This window comes from Schistocerca cancellata, chromosome 10 (genome assembly GCF_023864275.1).
Source record: "Schistocerca cancellata isolate TAMUIC-IGC-003103 chromosome 10, iqSchCanc2.1, whole genome shotgun sequence".
NCBI lineage: Eukaryota > Metazoa > Arthropoda > Insecta > Orthoptera > Acrididae > Schistocerca > Schistocerca cancellata.
In genome coordinates, this window is record NC_064635.1 from 70,830,268 (window position 1) to 70,854,221 (window position 23,954).

The 23,954-nt window shown below is 40.3% G+C and overlaps 1 protein-coding gene across 2 annotated transcripts in view; it reads right to left on the minus strand.

The window, feature by feature from the left end:
• The window catches only part of LOC126106312 (hypoxia up-regulated protein 1), a 119,592-nt gene that overhangs the window by 24,301 nt on the left and 71,337 nt on the right, over positions 1–23,954 (minus strand). The window contains exons 9-16 of one of the 2 annotated variants that reach the window (XM_049912539.1): positions 22,978–23,156; positions 21,300–21,559; positions 17,459–17,807; positions 14,400–14,565; positions 10,843–11,097; positions 6,537–6,644; positions 6,360–6,426; positions 167–421 (exon numbers count right to left, since the gene is read on the minus strand). In XM_049912539.1, the coding sequence (XP_049768496.1) occupies positions 167–421; positions 6,360–6,426; positions 6,537–6,644; positions 10,843–11,097; positions 14,400–14,565; positions 17,459–17,807; positions 21,300–21,559; positions 22,978–23,156 (1,639 nt within the window). Of the gene's footprint in view, positions 1–166; positions 425–6,359; positions 6,427–6,536; positions 6,645–10,842; positions 11,098–14,399; positions 14,566–17,458; positions 17,808–21,299; positions 21,560–22,977; positions 23,157–23,954 lie in introns of both variants that reach the window. The other variant, XM_049912538.1, reaches the window with a different exon arrangement.

Genomic DNA, 23,954 nt, shown 5'->3' on the forward strand with positions numbered 1-23,954 from the left:
GTGTGTGTGTGTGTGTGTGTGTGTGTGTGTGTGTGTGAGGGGGGGGGGGGAGGAGGAGGAGAGGAGGAGGTGGCAAGTGTTTATTATGTAACAAATCTGTGCACATCTGTAATGTGGCAAATAATGACCACTCTTTTCCCCTGCCACACTCCCTAGACAAACTAACCTTTCACGACATCCGCTTTCTTGTCACTGGACAGAGGGTCTGCTGAAGCCGGCAAATCCGGCTCCGGCACTGCTGGTCCACCCTCCTCAGCGCCACCCGTCACGTCCTCCGGGAGCGGAACGACCTCGGGGTCCATGCCGGGACTCCTCTCTTCTCCGTCATCAGAGGTGGAGTCGGGGACTGGTTGATCCGATTCAGTTTTTTTGTCTGTGGTAGTTTCATTTTTGTCTTTGCTTCCTGAAGATGGCGTGTCTTCTGCTGAAAAACAAAAGTTAGGGAGAAACTTATAGTGAGTACAGCTGTCTGCCTTTCTGAACAGTTTTGTTCAGAAAACCAGCTCCACCTTCAAACATGCCCTACATTAAAAATCCATTGCCCCAGACTATTTGCAAGCTGAAAAATGTAATCTGTAAAATATCTCCATCTCTTACAGTGCTTGGTAGTCTTGCGGGCATTATTAGCAATGTTACTACATTGCAACAACATTGACAGACATTAACAGTTGACCCAAGCTTTCTTGTAGCATGTGTCAATAATAGGACTGACTGACACTGATTACATTAGATCAAAAGCAGTATTCATGTCAAACCCAAAAAACGAGAGGACTCTCGTGGGTGTAGACCATGTCAGAAAGGATAAGGTAAAAAAACATAAAACATCTGAATATAATACTTACTACCTCAAACATTTTTCAGGAGATTGTCAAAATAGGTGAATATATTTACAGTAAGCTGGCAGTGCTAATATTTACATTTCCATTGTTAAGATATTCATCTACAGATTAGAAGGAGTTGCCTACCAAAATGTCTTTCAAACTCTGTTTAAACTATGCTTTATCTGAAACCAAGTTTTTAATGGTTGCTGGCAATTTACTGGAAATTGTATGTTCCTGAATATTGGACTAAAACATTATGAGGGTCACTGCATTAGTCATGACAATTATTTTTTGTCCTGAGAATGCCATCGAATTAAAAGATTCTGAAATACGCAAATGGAAGGTTATTTCATATGTAAACATTAAGTGTAGGGTGACAGATGAACACACTGCCATAAAAGAGATAGCACGAGAAAAAAAGATGAAACGAATCATGTTGTTTAAAATTTGTTTTACTGTTATTTGCAATAGTGCACAATGGTAAAGGGCAGGAACTGACACGTTAGAGCCACTCAAAGTAGTTTCCCAATGAATCCATCACTCTCTGCCAACAATGTTGAAAATGCCAAATACAAGTTGCCTCACTATGAGTGAATTGTCTGATCTTGATGATGATGTTTGATTCGTGGGGCGCTCAACTGCGTGGTTATCAGCGTCCGTACAATTACCCAATCTTTGCTCAGTCCAATTTCGCCACTTTCCTGGATGATGATGAAATGATGAGGACAACACAAACACCCAGTCATCTCGAGGCAGGTGAAAATCCCTGACCCCGCCGGGAATCGAAACCGGGACCCCGTGCTCGGGAAGCGAGAATGCTACCGCGAGACCACGAGCGGCGATTGTCTGATCTTGTTTTACTGTTTTGGGAATGTCTCCACCTGTTCAAATGTGTGTTCCATGCAATAGCTCTTTCAGTTTTCGTATGAGGTCCTGATCACAAGGTGATCAGTCTGGCAAATATGGTGGGTGCTCCAGTACTTCCCAACCCCATCGCACGAGCAGATTCCACACACATTCTGCTGCACGTGCTCTCATATTCCCCTGAGGAATTAATCATGTAGACATTCAGGATGTTTCTCCCGAATGGGCCATCATAGGTGCCATTGCAGGAAAGTGCAACCGTAGAGCAGTGCATTAACAGTTTGACCATGTGGGACAAAATGGCACAATCACTCCTCTAATGTCCTAGGCTCTGATGGCCATTAACTTCATAGGGCATGGACTTTAATGAAATTGCTAACTTTGTGGTGAACCTACAAGACACCATTCTGTGGACTGGCGTTTTAGTTCTGGCTCATAGTCCCTGGCCCAAAATTCACGTATGGCAACGATTCTCAGAAGCATATTGCCTCCCTCCACCGCTTAATGTGCTAGATGCAGATGAAAGTTTCAGTGTGTCCACTTTTCCACCACATTTAGTGAATGACACACACACTTTGCAATAACTTTACATGTATAGCTCATGTATAATATTGTAGATTGTCTTCTCAATACTAATGTGGCACTGTAATCCCTTTAGTGCACATCTTCTGTCATTCTCCTAGCAGTGGGAAAATCTGGATACGAGCACAGTCCGCCCCACACACTGACAGGCTGCCCAGATCAGCAGGTGTCTGCCATTACGGCTCTGCAGCACCTGAATGCATCTTCTCGCCGAGCAGCCGTTCAGTATGGTAGAGCAGCATTTCATACCTCTTCCACCACACTCCTCATGCCACTCGCACACATTCCTTCCACTGTGAACTGCAATCTGAGAGCACTGTTCAAGTTAGGTAACATCATCCCTGAACAGCCGCTCAATTCACAATGCAGTCTCCCTTTGTGCTTCATTTTCCTGGAAAGGACTGCCATCTAGCATATGTCACATTACTGTGGACTCCTGGGGAGACTCCTGATGCCATGGAATGCATGCAGTTTGTAATGTACTATTGTGTACTCTTGCAACTGACGGTAAAACACATTTGTAACGACGAAATTTTTCTTTCTTTTTCTTGTGCTATAACTTTATGGTGGTATTTGTTTTCAACTATTCCCTACACACAATGTTCGCATATAAACTAACCCTCCATCTGCATATTTCAGAATTTTTTAATTTGTTACCATTTTCAAGATAAAAAACATTGCCATGACATGACCTTCGTATAAAACCGTGTTTCCATGCAGAGTGTCGTGTGGACTGTGACCCACGTGAATGAAGCCCCTTGGCTCAAGTCCTATTAAGTTTAAGTTAGAGGTGAGCAAGAGGACTCTCACCTTGTATCAAACCTATTTGATTTTCAGTCACAGGTTTGCCTTTGCCATGTGAAGGACAGCTCGGGTGATAAAAATTACAAGAGAGTAGACAGGAAACTCATTTTGTTCGTTGCAAGCAAGAGACCTTCCAGAGACATAAGAAAGGTAGTTGCAAACACTGATTTCAAAATTTAAAAACTTTAATCATTACTGCAAGGAATTGGAGAAGGTATCCGACAGCAAGCAATCAGGTTCCTTCACTGATGACATTCACATAACAAAAGTCTTGCAGTTGCTCCAATGAATCCTTTCATTCGCCAGTTCATTCAGCAATGGCCAGTACAATCTAGTTTGGTAAGTGGAAAAAAAATCATATGCAAATACTAATGGGTTGAGTAGCTTTTAAGACCTCTTTGTAGGTATCAAGCACGAATTTACCGACTATTTTTTGTAATATGAAATAAAACTAGACTGTTCAAAGAATTTCTTGAGGCTAAATTGTGTAACTTCATTTGAAGTTTTGTTTTTACAGATACTACCTGTCTCTTAAGAGTGTCCAATTTAGAAATCAGTACGGAAATGCATTCCAGAAGGTAATCCAAATGATCTTTGGACACACTATGTTTTTGAAACCAGCTGGGTGTCTATTACTGAGCTTAAATATCAGCTAAAACATTTGGTCCTGATACTCTACTTAGAAGCCATCAGGGTCTTTTCTTCAGATGTTCTTTTCTGTGTGCAAAACTGCCAGCAAAAACACAAGTGACATCAGCTCTAATTTATAAGAGGCACACATTCATCGTCTGTCTTTAGTGATAACTCTGCCAGGTCTTCGTACATACGTCAGTCCATGTGAGCTTTCCACAACTGGTCGAGTCACACGTGAACACTGGTACCAAAGTGTGGTAAGCTTCTGCATCTACACCCCATGAGAGCACAGCTCGAGAAAAGGTGGGACTGAGGCTTATCATCCCGTGGACAACAAGGTCGTTACAGACCAACAGACTGGGGGAGGTAAGGCCGGAAAGTGGCCATGCTCTTTACAAAGGAACCATCCTAGCATTTGCCTTAAGCAATTTTGAGAAACCATGGAAAACCTAAATCAGACTGTCTGCAGGGGAATTTCAACCACCACCCTATCAAATGCAGGTCCAACATATGACCACTCTACCAGTAAAATGAATTAACACTATGATGTACATCACATTGGATTGCATCTCTATGAAAAAAGAGGCTGAGTGAAGTGTGACTGCACGGCATTCGATTACGCATGGAAGTAGACACCTATTGCCACCTGGTGCTACTCACAGCAAGGCATTAGAGGATGTTAAATCTCGTCAGCTGACAGTGGTATGCGTAACAGCTCGAAACAGCGCTCCCATTTTATGCAACGTATACAGGGCGAAACTAGTTTCTCCCAGCATATAAAATGTTCTAAGAACTTGCAGGAATTCAGGTGGGTTCCATCTTGAACAGACACCATTTTTATACAAGTGCTCAACCCTTCAGTTTTGAGGCACAATTAATTATGTACTGCTGCATGCTGCATTTTGACCAGAGAGAGAGAGAGAGAGAGAGAGAGAGAGAGAGAGAGAGAGAGAGAGAGAGAGAGACTTCCTCGATAACCCTGTCCCAATAGCTGACGAAGTTCACACCAGAACTTCTATGTTGTTATATTCCACAAGATGACCAGAACCAAGGAAATGTTCTGCAAAAGTAGATTTGCTCAGTTCTCATATATGAGTGTGATGATTATGCTCAATAAAGTGGTCCTTTGCAGTCTGACCAATGAATGGTGCAACAACTGCACAAGAGACAACAGACTTCCACCTTACGCAAACTGAGATCATCCTTTACAGACCACGATTTTAGATGGTGGTACAGAAACACACTTCATGCCATGTTTCCGCAGAATACACTTGTCAGAAATGTTACCTGTGTAAGGTGAGAGGGCAACACTTCGGTGCCATCCTCTTATTTTCACCACTCAGTCGGTACCTTAACACACACCTGATCCGTCGTTCACTATAACCGTTCTCACAATAGGTGACTGAGGTGGGCTAACCCGACTCACAAACTTTCATGGCCTACGAACCAAGATACGAAGAACCCCTTCAAAGTGAGCTGGATGGTGTCACTATCAGCCTGAAGATACAACTCTGAGTAAGTTGGCTTCCCACAAACTACATATCCTAAAATACCATCAAACTTCCTCCCGACCAATACTTAAAATTAAGGAAGGCAGCCATTTTCCGTCTCCTTGGTGAAGTCAGTATTTGGGTGGATGAATATGGATCTAAAATTCTGTATAAACACTCATTTCTAGTTAAACAACGAAAGTACCATACACACATTTAAAATAGCATATACGTTTCTACACCACTGACTCCACAACGCATTCCTCAAAACTTTTTATAAACAGACTGGCAATAACAGGTCATGAAGGGACTCCTATCACAACTCCACCTGTGCATTCACTGAACTGACCACTGAATAAAAAGTGGAAGTTGACATGTTTAAACAGGTTAGTAAAATCAACACCAAAATTAATCTCAATTAATGAATCAGATACAGGCATGCGAGTGAAGGGAGAAACCACACCAAAACTGTGGAATCGTTGAAACGTAATCCCTTTAATCGAAGTGTAAGAAATCTGCCTAGTTCTTAATGTGATACACACACTGACTAGCCAATGGGCTAAATGGAGATGCGAGTGTTTTGTACAGAATAGCTCCAAGCAATTTTAATGGCAAAAGGCCTCAGCAGATCCCCGTGAGGAAGTTCAGAAAACCACAAATTCTGGAAACGCGCGCACATGCACAATCTCCAGCAGCTCGGAGTGGAATGCAACTAACATTCACCGTTTATGCTTTTATGTAACGGTCTTTTCACCATACCTGTTTATAACTCAATGTGTCATCTTTACGGATAATAACAATCTATCCTTTTCCTCATATTGTTGATACACCAACCTGATGTTAGCCCAAGTGATTGTTATGTATATACAAGTGTGCACGAATTATGAATCCTGGGCACTTTTCAATGAAGATCATTAGAAATACTTAAATTCATATTTCGTGTTCTGAATATCTTCTGAGAGATATAGTCAAAAGTCACAATTGAAGACATTAGTTAGAATGACTAAAATTAATATTACATAGCATAAAGGGAGCTGAAACAATGGAATGTCCAGGTATCTTTTAAACTAGTTACACATGGCTTACAATTACATTTTTCTGCATCCTCCACATAGAAAAAAAAGGCACACTAGCTAAGCGACAATTAACACACAGTTCTACTTACCTTTCTCTTTGGTGTCGTCTTTCTTCTTAGGCTTCCATATCTTTGCTTTATTGATCAAGTATTTGACCTGAAAATAAAATGGAACATAGCTAGATCACAAAAAGACAAAGACCATTCAGTGTTTCATTACACTAGCCAGCATCTTGATTTTCAATGCACAAAATTATCTGTACCAACCTCCCGGTCCAGGAGAGAGATTTTGTCCGTTATGGATTTGACTGTAAGCTTAGGCGTATCAGACAACTTCAGCTGAGCTTGGTCCTCCTCCATCTTTTGCTTCCACTCCTGAAATCACATACGAAGAGCACATTATATTTCAAATGGTAAACAAGACCTGCATTACTGACACTGCATGAGATGTACCTAGAGAGAAGGAAAATTAGGGGTTTAACATCCCATTGACATCGAGGTGATCAGACAGGAAGCACAAGCTCTGATAGCTTCGAGGGTGGGGAAGGAAATTGGCCGTGCCCTTTCAATAGAACCATCCAGACATTTGCTTGGAGCAAACTGTTTGGTTGGTTGGTTGAACGGATGCATGGATGACAAAGGGCCAAACTACTAGGCCTTAAGCCCTCTTTCCTCAGACAGATCGACATGAGGATATCAGAGATGGCCTACCACACCAAACCCAGGGGAAGAAAATCCGAAAGTATACCAAAGGTCACCGAAGACTAGATAAGGGATAAAATAGCAGGGGCGAAGGGGGGGAAGACATAGGAAGAAAGGAAAGTGAGGTGCCCTATCTAGGGAGCAGCCGGAAGCTTCTCCCTCCCCATCCCCCACCACTTACCAGAGGTACCACACACAGAAGCTGGCTAGGAAAGGCTAGCAGCTTGGACAGGGCGACATGAGCACAGAGAGACAAAACATGAACAATCCTAACAGACCATATGAGAGAGGGGAGGAAGAGTAAAAAAGTAGGTAGTGCGAAGTCCGAGGTGGACCACTAAGCCCAATCTGGGCAGAGGAGGCAAGTGTTCTGCCAACCTCTCAATGGGCTGATAAGATTAAGTGGCCCTACCTTCACTAATAAAATGTAAAACAAAGAGAGACCCTGAGGCATTGTCTCCTGGGCACCACGGGGTAGCGAGTCAGGGAGATTAAGAGAGTCCACCACAGGGTGGGTAGGTTGGGACAGTCCAGCAATCTGTGGACCACTGTCACAGGGGTACCATACTGACAGTGGGGTGGGTCCTTGCGAAAGAGGAGACGACCTGGAGTGAGCCAAGTACGGCTGATGTGGAGCTGGCAAAGGTCAGAGTCCTTGCGAAAGGCCTGCACAGAGGACTTCCGCATACTCTTAGGGTCCTTCATCACCTGTAGTTAGTTTGATGAGGTCAAAGTGAGCCATTCTGTATTCCAGATCTATAAAACTTGACAGCGTAAGACCGAGTGGACATCTGTTTCCAGAATACAGATTTCAAGAGCCATCTTACTGGTAGCCAGGTTGCCTATGCTATCAGCGATTTCATTCACCGGGATCGCAACATGGACCAGGGACCGGCAATTTAGGGAAATGACAAGATCTAAATCAGGATGGTTGGACACGAATTTGAACACAGCGAGTCCACTGTGCTGACCACTCTGCCACCTCGCTCGCTATGTACCTAGAGCTAACACCAAAGGTATTCACAAAATGTAACATACAAAGCATAAGGAAGTAAGTAAACAGCATACACAGTCACGTTTCTCTGTGGGCGAGCACTGTCATGCAAAACCACTATACCAGTACTTGAGAGAACTCTCTTTGATCACATTTTCTCAGTTTTCTTAATGTCTCACAGTAGGCTCCAGTGTTTAATGTGACTGCAAATTCGATAAAATCCACAAACACAATTTATTTATTACAAAGGTGGATACAACATGGAGACTAAAGTAAAGTCCACATTATGTGTCAGTGCTAAGTAACACAGCTCAATGAAACTTCGACCATACACAGATAGCTGCTAAAGTAGTACAGAGGTTAACTGACAGAAATACGCATTAAGATGAACAAGAATGACACTTATTTGTAAAAAAATAATTACACTGAAGATACTGCAATTTATGATTATCTCTATGAGATCACAAAAGGAAGAAAATGGTTCTTAATAGGACGACTTGTCATCGCAGATGGCAATACATACAGTGCAGAATGCTCCCACATTAGCAGAAGGTTGCTGAGCATTCTTATGGTAGGGTGTTTCCTCCAACACAGTTGACAACTGCTGGGTGGTTTTGGTAAATATAGATGTGCTGAAATACGTATCCCCAATGCCTCCCACACAGGCTCGATGGCATTACAAGTTGTCGGGGAAATGGGCAGACCAGTCCATTTGCCTAATATCCTCTCATTCCGAGAGATGCCCCACCGTCACTGTTTTATGTGGTTGTTCATTATCACCCATAAAAATTAAGTCGCAACCAAACACACCCTTGAAAAGATGCGCATGTCCCAATATCACTGACGGGTAGTGTACCGAGATCACAGATTTGTGAAAGTGCGAAGGGTATAGAGACCTGATAAATTAAGAGTGGGGTCATGTGCTCTACCTGGCTCAAAGAAGATTCAGTCCGAACACTGATTGCTGATATACCCTCATCTGGCTCGAGTTGGGACCATGTAATGCACCCAGGAACATAGTTGAACATGATTGTTTTGCTGGTCCATGTGTTATGGTGAGGGGAGACAATGTTACGTGCGCAAACTGACCTGCAAATATTTGAACATGGTACACTCACCAGCCAACGTTACTGTGACACTGTACTCTTTCCCCGTGTGTGTCTTTTCAGAGTTGCATTTGGCCCTGACTTCGTTTTTATGGATGACAATGTGCGACTGAATCCAACAGCACAGGTTTAGGACACTATGAATGAGAGGATATGCGCTGAATAGACTAGACTGGCCTGGCCTGGCCTGGCCAGGCCTGGCCTGGCCTGGCCTGCCCCCCCCCCTCCCCCCCCCCCCAACTTAAATCCCACAGCGGTCAAGCAGTCGTCAATGGTGCTGGTGGAGGTCAACATGGAAGCACATTGCACAGCATACTTTGTCATCCGAGGGGGATCACACATCCCATGAAGAACCACGTCCCACTTTTTGCCTTTTGTAATGTCCCAGGGAACCATCAACAACCGTGGCGATTTCAGTGTAATTGTCTTCATACAAAAGTATCATTCCTGTTCGTCTTGTCGCATGTTTCTTTGAGTTACCTCCTGTACCATACGGTAGCAGATCTTTCAATGGATGGCTCAAGTTTCACTGAGCAATGTTACTTGCCCAGACAAACATGCAAAAGTTACTTTTGTCCAAGTTCTAGAGACCAGTTTAGAAGCTGACTTTTGTGTGTTTTTGGACGACACGGTACGGCTCAATGACTGATGTCGGCGCAAGAATACCGAGGCTCCATCACTAGTCTCAATTATATTCTGTGGGTTTTCTCATGTTGGCATTAAAATGAAAGGGAAGTAGCAACTAATCAAGTTTCATAGTACTCAGAAAGAATTTTTTGAATATGATGAACATAGAAGTTTTTGCAACTTACTTGTTTAATCACAATCTTACAAAGCTACCCCAAGAAATCTGTAGAAAGTTTTCGGACAGCTGAAACATTGTGAAGTATTTCCACAAACTTTTTAACATTTTTCTGTACCAGTTAGCTGTGGTCTACAGAGATGGCTATGTCTACCATTCACATTATATTCTTAAATAACACCATGACGACACGACACTTTCGCTAGTCACAATCAGTTCATCTACAGCATAAATTTTGTGATTAATGTCAACAGAGCTGTGATTTTGTGCTACTGAAAATGTATTACAGAACTGATTTAATATTAGCCATGTTTTTTCATTTGTAGCACCCATTTTGTAACAGTGTAGGGAGTTTGAATGCTCCACTATGTAAAAGCTAAGGTCACCTGAGCAGCTGCAATAAATAGCACCTATCCTATTTAACATACTTTTAATCCTGTAGCTCCACACACACACACACACACACACACACACACACACACACACACACACACACACTCTCTCTCTTTGCAACAATTCACTTCTCACTGTTTATTCATAACCTTCACAAAAACTGTCTTCATTTCTCCCTTAAATGTGTGTGCCATGCAGTTTTTACTGCTTTGCTTTCCATTTTACAGTGATTTCAAAAAAATTAAAAAAGAACTCATTTTGAATATCATCTTTAATACCATTCCATTCTTTCTGCAATGTGTAAGATTTTACACCCACAACTCATTTTATGCTGTGTGATTAATTTATTGGCAGTCTTCCCAAGCAAAAGAGAGCAGCCAAAGTGTATTTTCTTCCATAGCACAAATGCTGGAGTTCCATTGTCATGTTGTAACAATAAGTTACTAGAAGTAGCAATAAATGATTTTCAATGTAAAATTCAACTTCAAAGGAACATTACACAGAGAGGAGGATTAAAAAACCAACAACAACATATCACTCAAGCCTTCTGGTACATAGATGCACCGCATGGCGTACCTTTGTTTCCTTGATGACCTTCTCCAGTGTTTCGAGTTCCACAGATGTAAATATTTCTGAACCGTTCTTTGCACCATCTAGAAACTTTGCGCTCATTTCTATTATTTCACCAAGGGAACTGAGTGCAGTCGGTCGCTCTTGATGTTCCCAGACACGGCGGAACAAGGGCCGTGTCAGCTGCTTTAGCTCCGACAATTTGTCCTCGTAAGCCTGCGCATCTGCATCTGAGCCATCTTCGTACAGCCAGTCCGACACCTGAGTGGAAAAAAATGAGTTCAAAATTCACCACCTATGGTTGTATGAAGTTGCCACTGCCACAACGAGTACTTAAGAAAGTGCTTCTGTCTTTATATTTATTGTTTTGGCTGTGCTAATACTGCAACTTTAATACTGTTCCAAACCAATACTTTCACACTTTGTACTACTACTACTACTACTACTACTACTAATAATAATAATAATAATAATAATAATAATAATAATAACAGGAAAGAAACACAAAGGGGAACATGGAAAAATTTCATGAAGTATGGAATGCATCATTCTAAATTAGCTGCTGAAAGGCTGCCTATTCCAAGTGAGTAAGAACACAGTGGGCTTAAGTTACTGAACAGATGCACAAACAGCAGCTTTAGAATCTGAAGCAGTATGTCTACAACAACATCTCATTGTTCCATAAAGCAATAGTAGCTGCAGATATTAATTATACACTAATCAATGATATTTGGTTTGGTTTGGTTTGGTTTGGTTTGTGGGGCACCTTGTATTATGTTAGGCTCACTGCTTTTCAGGAATGCTTCAAACTCTGGCACTTTATTGTAAATGCTTTGCCAGTTAACTACTAGACGTTGGACCTCTCGCTTTGGGAGGGGGGAAGCATTCTTTTGGACCTCACACACGTTTCCAGGTCTACTATAGCTGTCATTATCTGAAATGGATGGAGAGTCACCTAATCTAAAAAACACTTGTGTGCAATCCTCACACAGTCATCTACCTTGCCTTTTACAGATAAATCAATGTGCTAATCACGCACATTATTTAGTTAGCTGATTTTGTGGCAACTTCTACACACGTGTGCTTAAGGTAAACACTGCAGCTTCAGCTCATCTCAGTCAAAATTGCAAAAATGTTCAGCATCAACAAAGCACATCTTCTGCCTGGAGCTGTTAACAATACTGTACCAGCATATAAATGTAGTGTTTCCTCTACACCGTCCATACCATTTTCTGTTAATTTGTAAAATAGGAGACCCACATGCTCCCTTTCATTTGGTGCCTTTATCACGTTCCACATGTTCTGATTTCTGGAATAACTAATAAATTTTAAACTGAGAACGGACTGATTTGCAAACTGTTATTACCGTATTTACTCGAATCTAAGCCGCACTCGAATCTAAGCCGCACTCGAATCTAAGCCGCACTCGAATCTAAGCCGCACTCGAATCTAAGCCGCACTCGAATCTAAGCCGCACCTGAAAAATGAGATTTGAAATAAAGGGAAAAAAAATTTCCCGACTAAGCCGCAACTGAAATTTGAGACTCGAAATTCAAGGGGAGAGAAAAGTTTTAGGCCGCACCTCCAAATCTAAACAAATTTGGTCCATTGTAATATGAGACACAATTTAGGTCGAATGAATGACGATACAGCTACAGTAGTTTGGTTCGAGTCTTAAGCTTAGCAGGTAAGCTTTACCAGGTAGCCATTGCTATGCGTCAGGCGCTCCGTCCGTATTTATACGGGTACCCTTCCTTTTTCACGGGCTGCGTCTGGTTTGAATCGATTGCTTATTTTGCTTTGATCTGATAAGTGCCATTCTTTGTTATAGGTGTTTACGTCACTCTAAGCTGAAAATGCATTACTGTACTGTGTCAAGCATTGTTTGTCGCATTGTGATAGTGCATGTTTACGGCCTGTCGCCGCTCGCGGCATGGCTTGCTTTTGTGCGCGCTACCGCCGCTTACAATTAAAAAAAAGAGAGAGAGAGAGAGAGAGAGAGAGAGAGAGGAATCGTCTCATTAGCGAAACAATGGCAGGTGACTGCTATTTGTTGTTACTTACACTGCTGCTTTCTTGGATAATGATCAACAAGAACCAAACAATAGACTACATATGATAGAACATGTTCTGAACGAGAGTTAGGCGAAAATTTTTCTCCGTTTGAAAATCTTTGCGGCCGCTTATTTAGTACATCAAATTCTGCACAGAAATTAGAGTAATCTTAGATTTAAAAATCTAGTCAGTTGCCGTGCTTCATTTCTGACTGTATCACTATTAGGCATAAGAATAATACGAATATAAACATGACACGATACGTATATTCTTCCACGATTGCTGTTGTGTCACTCTAGTTTCGTAGTTTATTAGGCAGACAGGATTTAAATGAGATAGCAGCAAACACGAAAGAATACATGGCAAAATGTTTATATTCGTATTATTCTTATGGTGAAGAGAATACTGCATGTGATTCACATTTCATCAGGTTCCTATTAGCAACAATCTCTTCTCACAGGCAGGAAAAAATTCAGAACGTAGAGTTGGCCATATTGACAAACATCCCAGCAGTCTTGCCAGTCGGATTTTCGTAGTATATTGAAATTCTGCTACATTTGAAGATGAACAATATGGAATTTGTATTTACTTCATTGGGTAATGTATGAAAATGCAGTGGTCGAAACTCGGGGCGGAGAAAAAAAAGCTCGTCTTCCACCTTTTTTTTTTTTAATTTATTTAGTGACGCAGAGGTTTTGGCGCCCGTATTTATCTTTGTGCCTACAAAGCATGCCTGTGTAGCGCTACATATATTCGACGGCAGAAGTTAGCTGTGGCGGCACCTACCAACATCTTTCAGAACTTACTCTTTCTTTGCACTCTATTCTAAGCCGCAGGCGGTTTTTTGGATTAGAAAAACCGGAAAAAAGTGCGGCTTAGATTCGAGTAAATACGGTATACAGCATTCACACAAAACTATCACAAATGTGCTCTGTTCCAAGAACTGCAACAGGCACTGTATTCAAATATGAGAACTGGTGCAAATATGTTTGGGGCTACTTTGTTTACAATGTTATGTAACACAGGTTGGTCGTGTGTGTATTTCAAGTGACAGGGAATTTCTGGGTGTGTGCATTCTTATTGTGCAACAAAACTGGTGCTATACACTTGGGACAATTTTATTTGATGCCAGGGAATGTTCATTCAACTTTCCTGATCCTGGTTTTTGTTGTCTATGTAAAGTTACAGCATGAATATACGACTACAACTTTATTGATTTTAGTTAGTAAATTTACTTCTTTTTCTCTCCCCCCCCCCCCCCATCTCCCCCCCCCCCACCACAGAATTAATCACTCTCAGCTAAAATTCAGTGTAACACAACAAGATTATGTCACGACTCAGTTACACTATTTAAAGCCTGGTGATCATCTCACTTTGTTCAGAGACCAAATACAATGTTAATGTGTTAAGAGACTGAATACAAATGTTAAATAAAAATTTATATGACCAGGGACAAAATACCACATTCAAATAAATTTTTTTAATTGTTTAAAACCTGTGGTACGTACCTCTGAACAGGTTTGCTTGATTTTCTCCAGCTCCTCCTCCGTTGCAGCCGCTCGGTACTCATCTGCATACAACTTATTTTGTGCATCAAAGACAAAACTCTCCAGGGCATTGAGAGCACTCTCACGGCGCTTCCTCTGTTCGTCAAATTCGTTCAGGGACTCCAATCTGTGTATGAAAGGCAGCAATAAATTTCACTGTTCAGATGAATGCCACTGGTACAATTCAGCTATTTCCCCCACACAAAATGTCTGCAATTATTCACTAAAATGGTTATGCATTAAATTAGTGTCAATTTGTTATTACAAAACATGACAAAGCTTTAACAATCTTGTTGTTTTTGTTGTCACTTCCCTCCATTAAATTTATTATTTCCTCATGCATCAGAATATGTCTTATGCAGCAATTCCTTCTGTTAGTCCAGATAATAATTTTAGAGAACTACACCTATTTAGCTGTTATCTGAAATCCAGAAAACAGAGCTAAGGAAGAAATACAAGTTGCAATACCACTGAAACATGACATGTTATGGAAAAAAAGAAAAAGAAAGCTGAAGACAGCATCCACCAAGTACTTTGACAATATGAAATAGAAACAGTCAGCTTCAAAACATTAACACTATTGTACATTTTTAGCTCACATTCTCTGTAAGGTGTAGACATACTGAAAAACTTTCACCAGTGATGCTATCAACTACTACAGTGACTCATGTCATATAGCCACATATTCCAACCATTAAATTTTAGGACTCTCTGAAGGATAAAAATATCACACTACAGTGAACAAGTGTTTTCATTTGGGATGTAAATATAATTACAGATAACATAATTTAGAACTGGGGAGTGGGAAGCAGCAGTGTCATGACATACTTGGCCCTTTCTACACCTCTGACTACTCTACACATCACCCCAACTTTCACTAATATGGACATACATAAATTAGGACTCCATGTTGGAAAATCAACAATATAAATGAAAGGATAGATCGCTACTCACTGTAAAGATGCATGTTGAGTTGCAGGCAGGCACAGTGAAAAGACTGTCACATATTAAGCACACACACACACACACACACACACACACACACACACACACACACACACACGACCGTCATATCTGGTAGCTCAGATCAGAATGCAAACAGTCTTTTCATTACGCCTGTCTGTAACTCGATGTGTCATCTTTAGGGTTTGTGCAGTAGTCCATCCTTTTCCTTTTATTGTTAATACATGAGTATTTAAATAGACTAGGTATGCTGCCTTAGAGGAATAGAGGCTTATCTTGAAAACAACAACAACAACAACTATCTTTTACTGTAGGCATTATTCAAGAGGGAATTTTTTGAAATTTCAGCCCTAAGGGGGTGAAATTGGGGCTGAAGTTTTTTTTTAATATGTTACTATTAAGGCAATTTGGAAGCTAGACTTATAAAAATTGGTATTTGGTTTCTTGGTCACAAATAAAGAAATACATGTTTCAGCATTTTTGGAAATTTAACCCTCTGGGGATGAAATAGTGGGGGAAAGCTTTATTTTTGAAAATATATCCTTATTAAAGAGCTACTAAAATATTTTTAAAGCAGCATCTGTGAACACTGGTATTTAGCTTCTTAGTTACAATTTTTTTTAAAAAAGGTGTTTCAGTGTTTCTGGAAATTTAACGAATGCGTATAGGGGTTAGAGGATGAGACTTATTACGAAAATATTTTATCATGAAAGCATTTTTAAAGCTAAACCTATGAAAATTTAAATCTGGCTTCTCAGAAATAAAAAAAATATTTGTTTCAATGTTTTTCGAAATTCAACCCCTAAGGGGGTGAAATGGGGTCAGACTGATTCACTGACTCATTATCACCAAGCCACATAGGATAGAAACTTGAAATTTGGAGATGGTGTGGGTCCTATATTATAAGCATGGTTTAGGAAGATATTGTCCAAAATTCCACTCCTAAGAGGGTGATAGGCTTTTTGAAAGTATGTCACTATTAAAGGAATTTGAAGCTACAACTATGAAAACTGGTATTTGGTTTCACAGTAAGAAAATAAAAAAAATACATGTTTCAGCATTTTTGGAAATTCAACCACTAAGGGGGTATAAAATAGTGGCTGAAAGTTTTTTAAAATAATTACTAAAGAACTCCTAGAAGATTTTTAAGGCCACATCTATGACAATTGGTACTTGACTTCTTGGTTACAAATAATAATAATAATAATAAAAAATAAAAAAAATATCCGTGTTTCAATGTTTCTGGAAATTCAAGCCCTACAGGAGAGCAACAGAAGATGAAAATTTTTAAGAAAATATTTTGTGACATTGAAGAAGAAAAAAAAAAGTTAAATAAAATAAAATAAAATTTAAAGCTAAATTTATGAAAATTGGTTTCACTTCTGGGTTAGATATAAAGAAGTGTTTGTTAGGGGATGACAGTTGTTATAGAAATATCTCCACAAGAACACTAAAGGCACAATTAACAAAACCTTTTGACTCCAGCTATCAGAATCACTTCTCAGTCAGAAGTACATTTGGGAAAGACCAAGCTTATATGGCCTTCATTAACATGAAACTTAGGTGGTGTTGCAATTTGTGAATGTAAAAAATTGATTAAATGAAAACAAAAAATATCTGCAGGCTATACAGTCTACGCGAGCAAGCAGTGGGCGCTGAGCTAGTAATTCAAAAAATATCTTCAAAAATCTAAGTCTAGTAATACAAAAAATAACTTAAAAAATCTAAGTTAAAAGAAGCACCTACAATCAAACTTACTTTACTTATGTTTATTTTCGGTCATGTGACTTTGCCTGCAGGGATAGAAATTTACAGGACGATTCCAATGACCACGTAAGATATCCAGTTACAAATGTGAATTGTGTTATCACTCATACTAACCTATATCTTCCAGAAAATCCACAGCCACATTTTTACACCACCCCAGAAACCCAGCATTGGACGGGACATACAGATAACGAGAACATTTAGAGGAGTAACAATACTAAGGCGAGACAGGCGAGTTACAGAGCACTCTCCTATTCCATCTCATTACACATAGCATCAGCATTACTTACTTCTTGATCGATGACTGGAACTGCTCGCTATTAAGAGCTGGCACACCGCTCTTTTCTTCTGCTGCATTGATTGGCTCTTTCAGCAAAATTATTTTAGGTTTCTTTTCCGTCAGCTTTGTTGCATTTTTTGCATCTGCCTTTTCAGCACCCTCTTTAGTATTTTTCTCCTCCGTTTCGGCTTTCTCTCCAGCCGATTTCTCATCATCAAACTTTTGCTCTTTTCCTTCACCCTCTTGTCTGGCAGTCTCTCCTCCCTCTTGACCTTCCTTTCCCAAACTGTCTTCACTTTGCTTCTCTTCTGCTTTCTCATCCTTTTCTTGCTTTTGCTCATCTTTTTTCTCGTCGGAAGCTATTCAAAGGAAAAAAGTTTTCCAAATTATGTTACAATTTAGGTACCACATCTGCAGAATTTTATGTAACATTCATTTTTAGAAATATTACCCTTTGCTGCTTTGCATTCCTTATCTTTACAATAAATACTTACAGAAACATAAGGCAGTCAAAGCAGTTAAACTTTATTTTCCACTTACATAACTCTTTGGATTTTCTGTGTTTACTGATAAAATTCTACACAAAAGAATGAGTAACGTGTGATAGTTTTATGCAGTACTGGAATGGAACAACTTGTGCCTAAGGGTCACATAATGCGATTGGTGTGTGCACTGAAGTCCGGATACACCGAAAACAATGTAGCAGTCTACAGGTTGCCCCTTCCATTCTTCTGTGTCTTAATCACTACAGCAAAACTCCAAATTTGCATTTCATGGCCAATAAGGGAAGGACATATGACAAACTTCAATTTAGGTAAATATGACTCTGTAAGCAATGAATGTGTAAATGTATACTGTTCTGTACACAAAATAACGGAAAGCCTACGCCTCATCTACTGATGCGTGAAGCACAGAAATGTAAAAGAAAACAGTATTCCTACAGGCTTTTGAGCTCCTCCTCTGCCTCTAGTGAAAGAACACTCATTAACACATGCACCTGCACAGACACCAAAACATATATTCCCACAGCTATAGCGAGACTGATTATTTGTTAAAATTAGAACAGCTGCAGTTTTAGGAATGTGTGTTTGGGTGTGTGTGTGTGTGTGTGTGTGTGTGTGTGTGTGTGTGTGTGTGTGTGTGTGTGTGTGGTAATATGTATACTTTCACTAGAAGAGCAGAAGAACAGAACCTCAAAAGGCAGTGTGAATACTGTTTTCTGTTACACGTTTCCATCCTCCGCACACTGATATGCTATAGACGAATGGTTGCCTTTCCCCTATTCTACCGTATTTACTCGAATCTAAGCCGCACTCTAATCTAAGCCGCACCTGAAAAATGAGACTCGAAATAAAGGGAAAAAAGTTCCCAAATCTAAGCCACACCTGAAATTTGAGACTCGAAATTCAAGGGGAGAGAAAAGTTTTAGGCCGCACCTCCAAATCTAAACAAATTTGGACCATTGTAATATGAGACACAATTTAGGTCGAATGAATGACGATACAGGTACAGTAGTTTGGTTCGAGTCGAAAGCTTAGCAGTTAAGCTTTACCAGGTAGCCATTGCTATGCATCAGGCGCTCCGTCCGTATTTATACGGATACCCTTCCTTTTTCACGTGCTTCGTCTGGTTTGAATCAATTGCTTATTTTGCTTTGATCTGATAAGTGCCGTTTTCTATGTTATAGGTGTTTACGTCAGTCACTCGAAGCTGAAAATGCATTACTATACTGTGTCATGCATTGTTTGTCGCATTCTGATAGTGCGAGTTTACGGCCTGTCGCTGCTCGCGGCATGGCTTGCTTTTGTGCGCGCTACCGCCGCCTACAATTAAAAAAAGAGAGGAATCGTCTCATTAGCGAAACAATGGCAAGAGACTGCTATTTGTTGTTACTTACATTGCTGCTTTCTTTGATAATGATCAACAAGAACCAAATAATAGACTGCATATGATAGAACATGTTCTGAACGAGAGTTTGGCGAAAATTTTTCTCCGTTTGAAAATCTTTGCGGCCGCTTCTTTAGTACATCAAATTCTGCACAGAAATTAGTCATCTTAGACTTAAAAATCTAGTCAGTTGCCGTGCTTCATTTCTGACTGTATCACTATTAGGCATAAGAGTAATACGAATATAAACATGACACGATACGTATATTCTTCCGCGTTTGCTGTTGTCTCACTCTAGTTTCGTAGTTTATTTGGCAGACAGGATTTAAATGAGATAGAAGCAAACACGAAAGAATACATGGCAAAATGTTTATATTCGTATTATTCTTATGGTGAAGAAAATACTGCATGTGATTCACATTTCATCAGGTTCCTATTAGCAACTCTCTCTTCTCACAGGTAGGAAAAAATTCAGAACGTAGAGTTGGCCATATTGACAAACATCCCAGTATTACCAGTCGGATTTTCGTAGTACATTGAAATTCGAAGATGAACAATACAGAATTTGTATTTACTTCGTTGGATTATGTATGAAAAAGCAGTGGTCAAAACTCGGGCGGAGAAAAAAGCTCTTCTTCCAATTTTTTTTTTTTAAATTTTATTTACTGACGCAGAGGTTTTGGCGCCAGTATTTATGTTTGTGCCTACAAAGGATTCCTGTGTAGCGCTACATATATTCGACGGCAGAAGTTAGTTGTGGCGGCACCTATCAACATTTTTCAGAACTTCCGCTTGCTTTGCACTCGATTCTAAGCCGTAGGCGGTTTTTTGGATTACAAAAACCGGAAAAAAAGTGTGGCTTAGATTCGAGTAAATACGGTATGTCTTGTTCCATCCAGGAATTTCCAGTATTTTTACATATTGTTCCACACACACGTGTGTGTGTGTGTGTGTGTGTGTGTGTGTGTAGGAGGGATGCAAGCATCCCTTCTTGCCCTCCCTTGCTTACGGAGTATGGACAAATCAGGAACTAAAATCTTTCCTCATAAAAAAACTTGTATTGTGTTACACAAGATCTTCATTTATCCGAAATAGCTCAGACTGGATGCAATCCAGATTACCGCAAATACGCTTCAGTTTCTGGAGGAAATAACTTCGAATTACCCCATCACTGACAGCTGTTGTATTCCAAGACAAGTTTTTCCACCATTACAACCAACCTCAGCTGGCTGTGAAGTTAGGATCACCATCAAGTAGCATGCCGTTCGAGTTTAGCGCCTTTTCCTACACGATTGGATATCTGAACAGCACACTCTCCAGACCGAACCAAACAAACAAATAAATAAATAATGCATCATCTTGTTTACTACACCCCAGGTCTGCAAACTGTTGAATGATCTTTTTGAAGCAGAAATCTTCAATTTATTTTCAGTTCCTCTTGTAGTCTGATAAGTTATGTTGCTACACAATTTGCTGCTATGGTCTTCAGTGGTTCTCATTTGTCTATCCTGTTTAGTGCTTTCCTTTCTTTCACTCTGAAGCCACACACACACACACACACACACACACACACACACACACACACACACACACACACTTCAGATTCACTCTCTCACCAGAATAGCTGAAAACAAGAAGAGATTGCTGTGTACAACAACTATTTCAAAGTAAGGTTTTACATGTAATAAGTGTCCACTGTTAACAATTGCTGAAGATGTTGTTAACGTTTGATAAACAACTCCCACAAAAGAGCAATTTACCTGAAAAACTGCATTACCGCACTGGCCAGCCATGTAGACAACCGATACTGAGCAATGTATGAGCGTGGACACTACTGTGATCAAAGCGTTAATTACTGACATTTTTACAATTTCTTAAACCCAAGTCCGTACTTTTACTGGCCGACTTGCACGGTACCTGTTCGACATATAAAACAGCTTGGCAGCTGTAGCGGGGCTACTTACAGGTGAAGAGCTTGCTGATGGTGCTGCCAATCTTCGACAGTGTCCCCTCGGCGTCAGCAGCCTCAGCCTCCTGCTCCTCAGGGGAGACTGTCTTCTCCAGAGCGAGCTCCACTCCCGACAGCTGCAGCACGCCACTCTCGTCCATCGAGAAGTGCGCCTTTATACCCTTCGATTCCACTCCGTGCGAGTCCTTGTGCTTGGACAGTGCCTCGCTCACCCCAGTAAGGTCCACACGACTCAGGTTGAGCGAACCGAGGGCTCTGAAATAATGACGACAATGAATGTGAAGTACGGTTATCTAACTACCCACACACAGATAAACATTCATGCTCTTTGTGAATAACTGTTACTCTAGCATCTGAACTGTAGGAAAGTGCTGTGTTTGGGCAGTAGCACTTCCACTGCCACACCAAAAAATTCACCCATATTCAAAGACTATATCCTACACACAAATAAAGCTAGAAACTTGGGGTCAGTTTTAACTTAGACTGTAACTAAAAGTTGACCTTGGTGGCACTTTTACACAGCCAGTTTATTTAGTTACCAGTAGAGGCATCACTTGCTCATTCATTACCCAGTTTTCCCCCCACAAATGTGAAAGTGTGCCAAAAATATCATTTTTCAGCAAAACGGAGCACCACCTTGGTAGCTGCAGGTAGGAGCATTTCTCAACACTGAATCTTATTCCTCTATCCCGAAGTACCTCAGAGTTATTCTCTACGGGAATCTGGCATTTGAGGAGCAACGTGACTAACGTCTTTGTACAAAACAATATCTTAGGAAAACTCAATATTGCGAGTTGACAAGCGAGGCCTCTCAGATTTTGGTAGTCGACTTTAGCCTCTTGTTGCTCAGGAAGAGAGTATGCTCGCCCCGTGCAATACAAATCTCACCACACTTTAGATGTTTCATGATGCCGCCAGGTGACAGGATTCTCGCTTCAGACTCCGATCGAGAAAACTGAAGTCCTGCCCCAACATTAGACGGGTAGTAACAGCCAAATCCAAATGGAGCAAAATTGACAATGACGATACAGACCCAAGTCAGTGACACAAACCTGTCAGGCAACATCTTTGCAGCTGGAGAAGCTTTAACTCTAGTATCACTGCTGTAGTGAGGTGACAGACAGTAGATACTTTGACACTGCCAGGATTCAAGAGGAACAGGCTAGAATACCATCATAAGAGCTGCTAATCCCCTGGTAACAGCCCAACATGTAGGTAATTAGACACTTAACTGCCATTGTACAGGAATTGGCCAAAGTAGAACTGCCATGTTAAATTGGGATCACACTGCAATAATGAGACGTGTGTGTGTGTGTGTGTGTGTTTGTTTGTTTTTGTTTTTGTTCAGCAGACAATGATCCATTTCCTTCACTGCCTCATTTGCGTCATGCCTTCAGATATCGTGCTGCAAGAGGCTCTGGATTCAGCAAAATCAGTACACTTCCCTAAATGCCATCAAAGTAGTGCCATCAACACACTACAAAGACAACTGCACCATTTGCCTCCGATGTGGGAGTTGGAGGAATGGTAAGCTGGTCAGATTTTCTGAATCTCTGTAATTATCATATGTCATTCATTTGTAATAACTGGTTACATTACCTCATTCTCATTAGTTGTTTCCCTCCTGCATTTCTATTATTGTAAAATTTACAAATAATGTGTGGACTACTTACTGTATCTCATGTTCAGGAAGACTATCAAGGTCTCCATACCCTACATAGAATGAAAAGTCATTCATATGCTTATTGAATGTGAGTACTTTTTTCTGTGGATAGGGATTCATCGGGCCAAAGAGGGTTCGACGAATCTGCTTTGTTCCAGCACCGTTTTCTAATTCTCGTTCGAACACCACCTGAAAGAAGAGCAATTACACAACATTTACAAAAGATTTATTTGTGTGTGTGTGTGTGTGTGTGTGTGTGTGTGTGTGTGTGTGTGCGTGCGCGTGTTCAAATTATCCACATATACTTTAATAAAATAAATAAATAAATAAATAAATAAATAAAAGGCACGAAACCTTATGTATATTGCTACAATTTTAACGAGTATTTTTCTCTAGAATACACTAGTACAAACAACAAATTTTTTACCACCAGAAGGCAATGTTGTGCCTCAAATCCTACTGTTTATCATCCCCGAAATCTTTCCTGTCTATTCACTTCTGGGTATACGCGAAGACTTTACCCTCGTATTGCGTTCACAGCCAATTTTCTGTCTATATTTTTGCTTTGCCCTCTTCTTATAAGACAGTCTCATAAGCTCTACTCATTTAAAACTGTGTTTTGAGTCTCAGGAAAATTAGAAACATTGTCAAGAAAAAAGTGAGTGACAAAAAAAGACAAATATGAAAATTACTTCCCAGAAGCGATCAGAAAGCCAATGATAAGGAGCACAGCATCTTACGTGTAATTTTGTAAGTAATTTCAGTTTCTGACAAGTATTGTGCAAATAAGTGCAGTTATCTTTGAAATTTAACATGCAACATGTTTTGTAAATACATTAAACAGTAGTTTCCCTTAAAAGCATATATTCTGGATTATCCTTCTTATAATGTAATTTTAAAAATCTTTCCTTGTTTTCCATCCTTCCAGATCTGCAATATGCTCTCCACACAGCTTCTGCTTTCTGGTTGCTGATAAATTATTTAAAA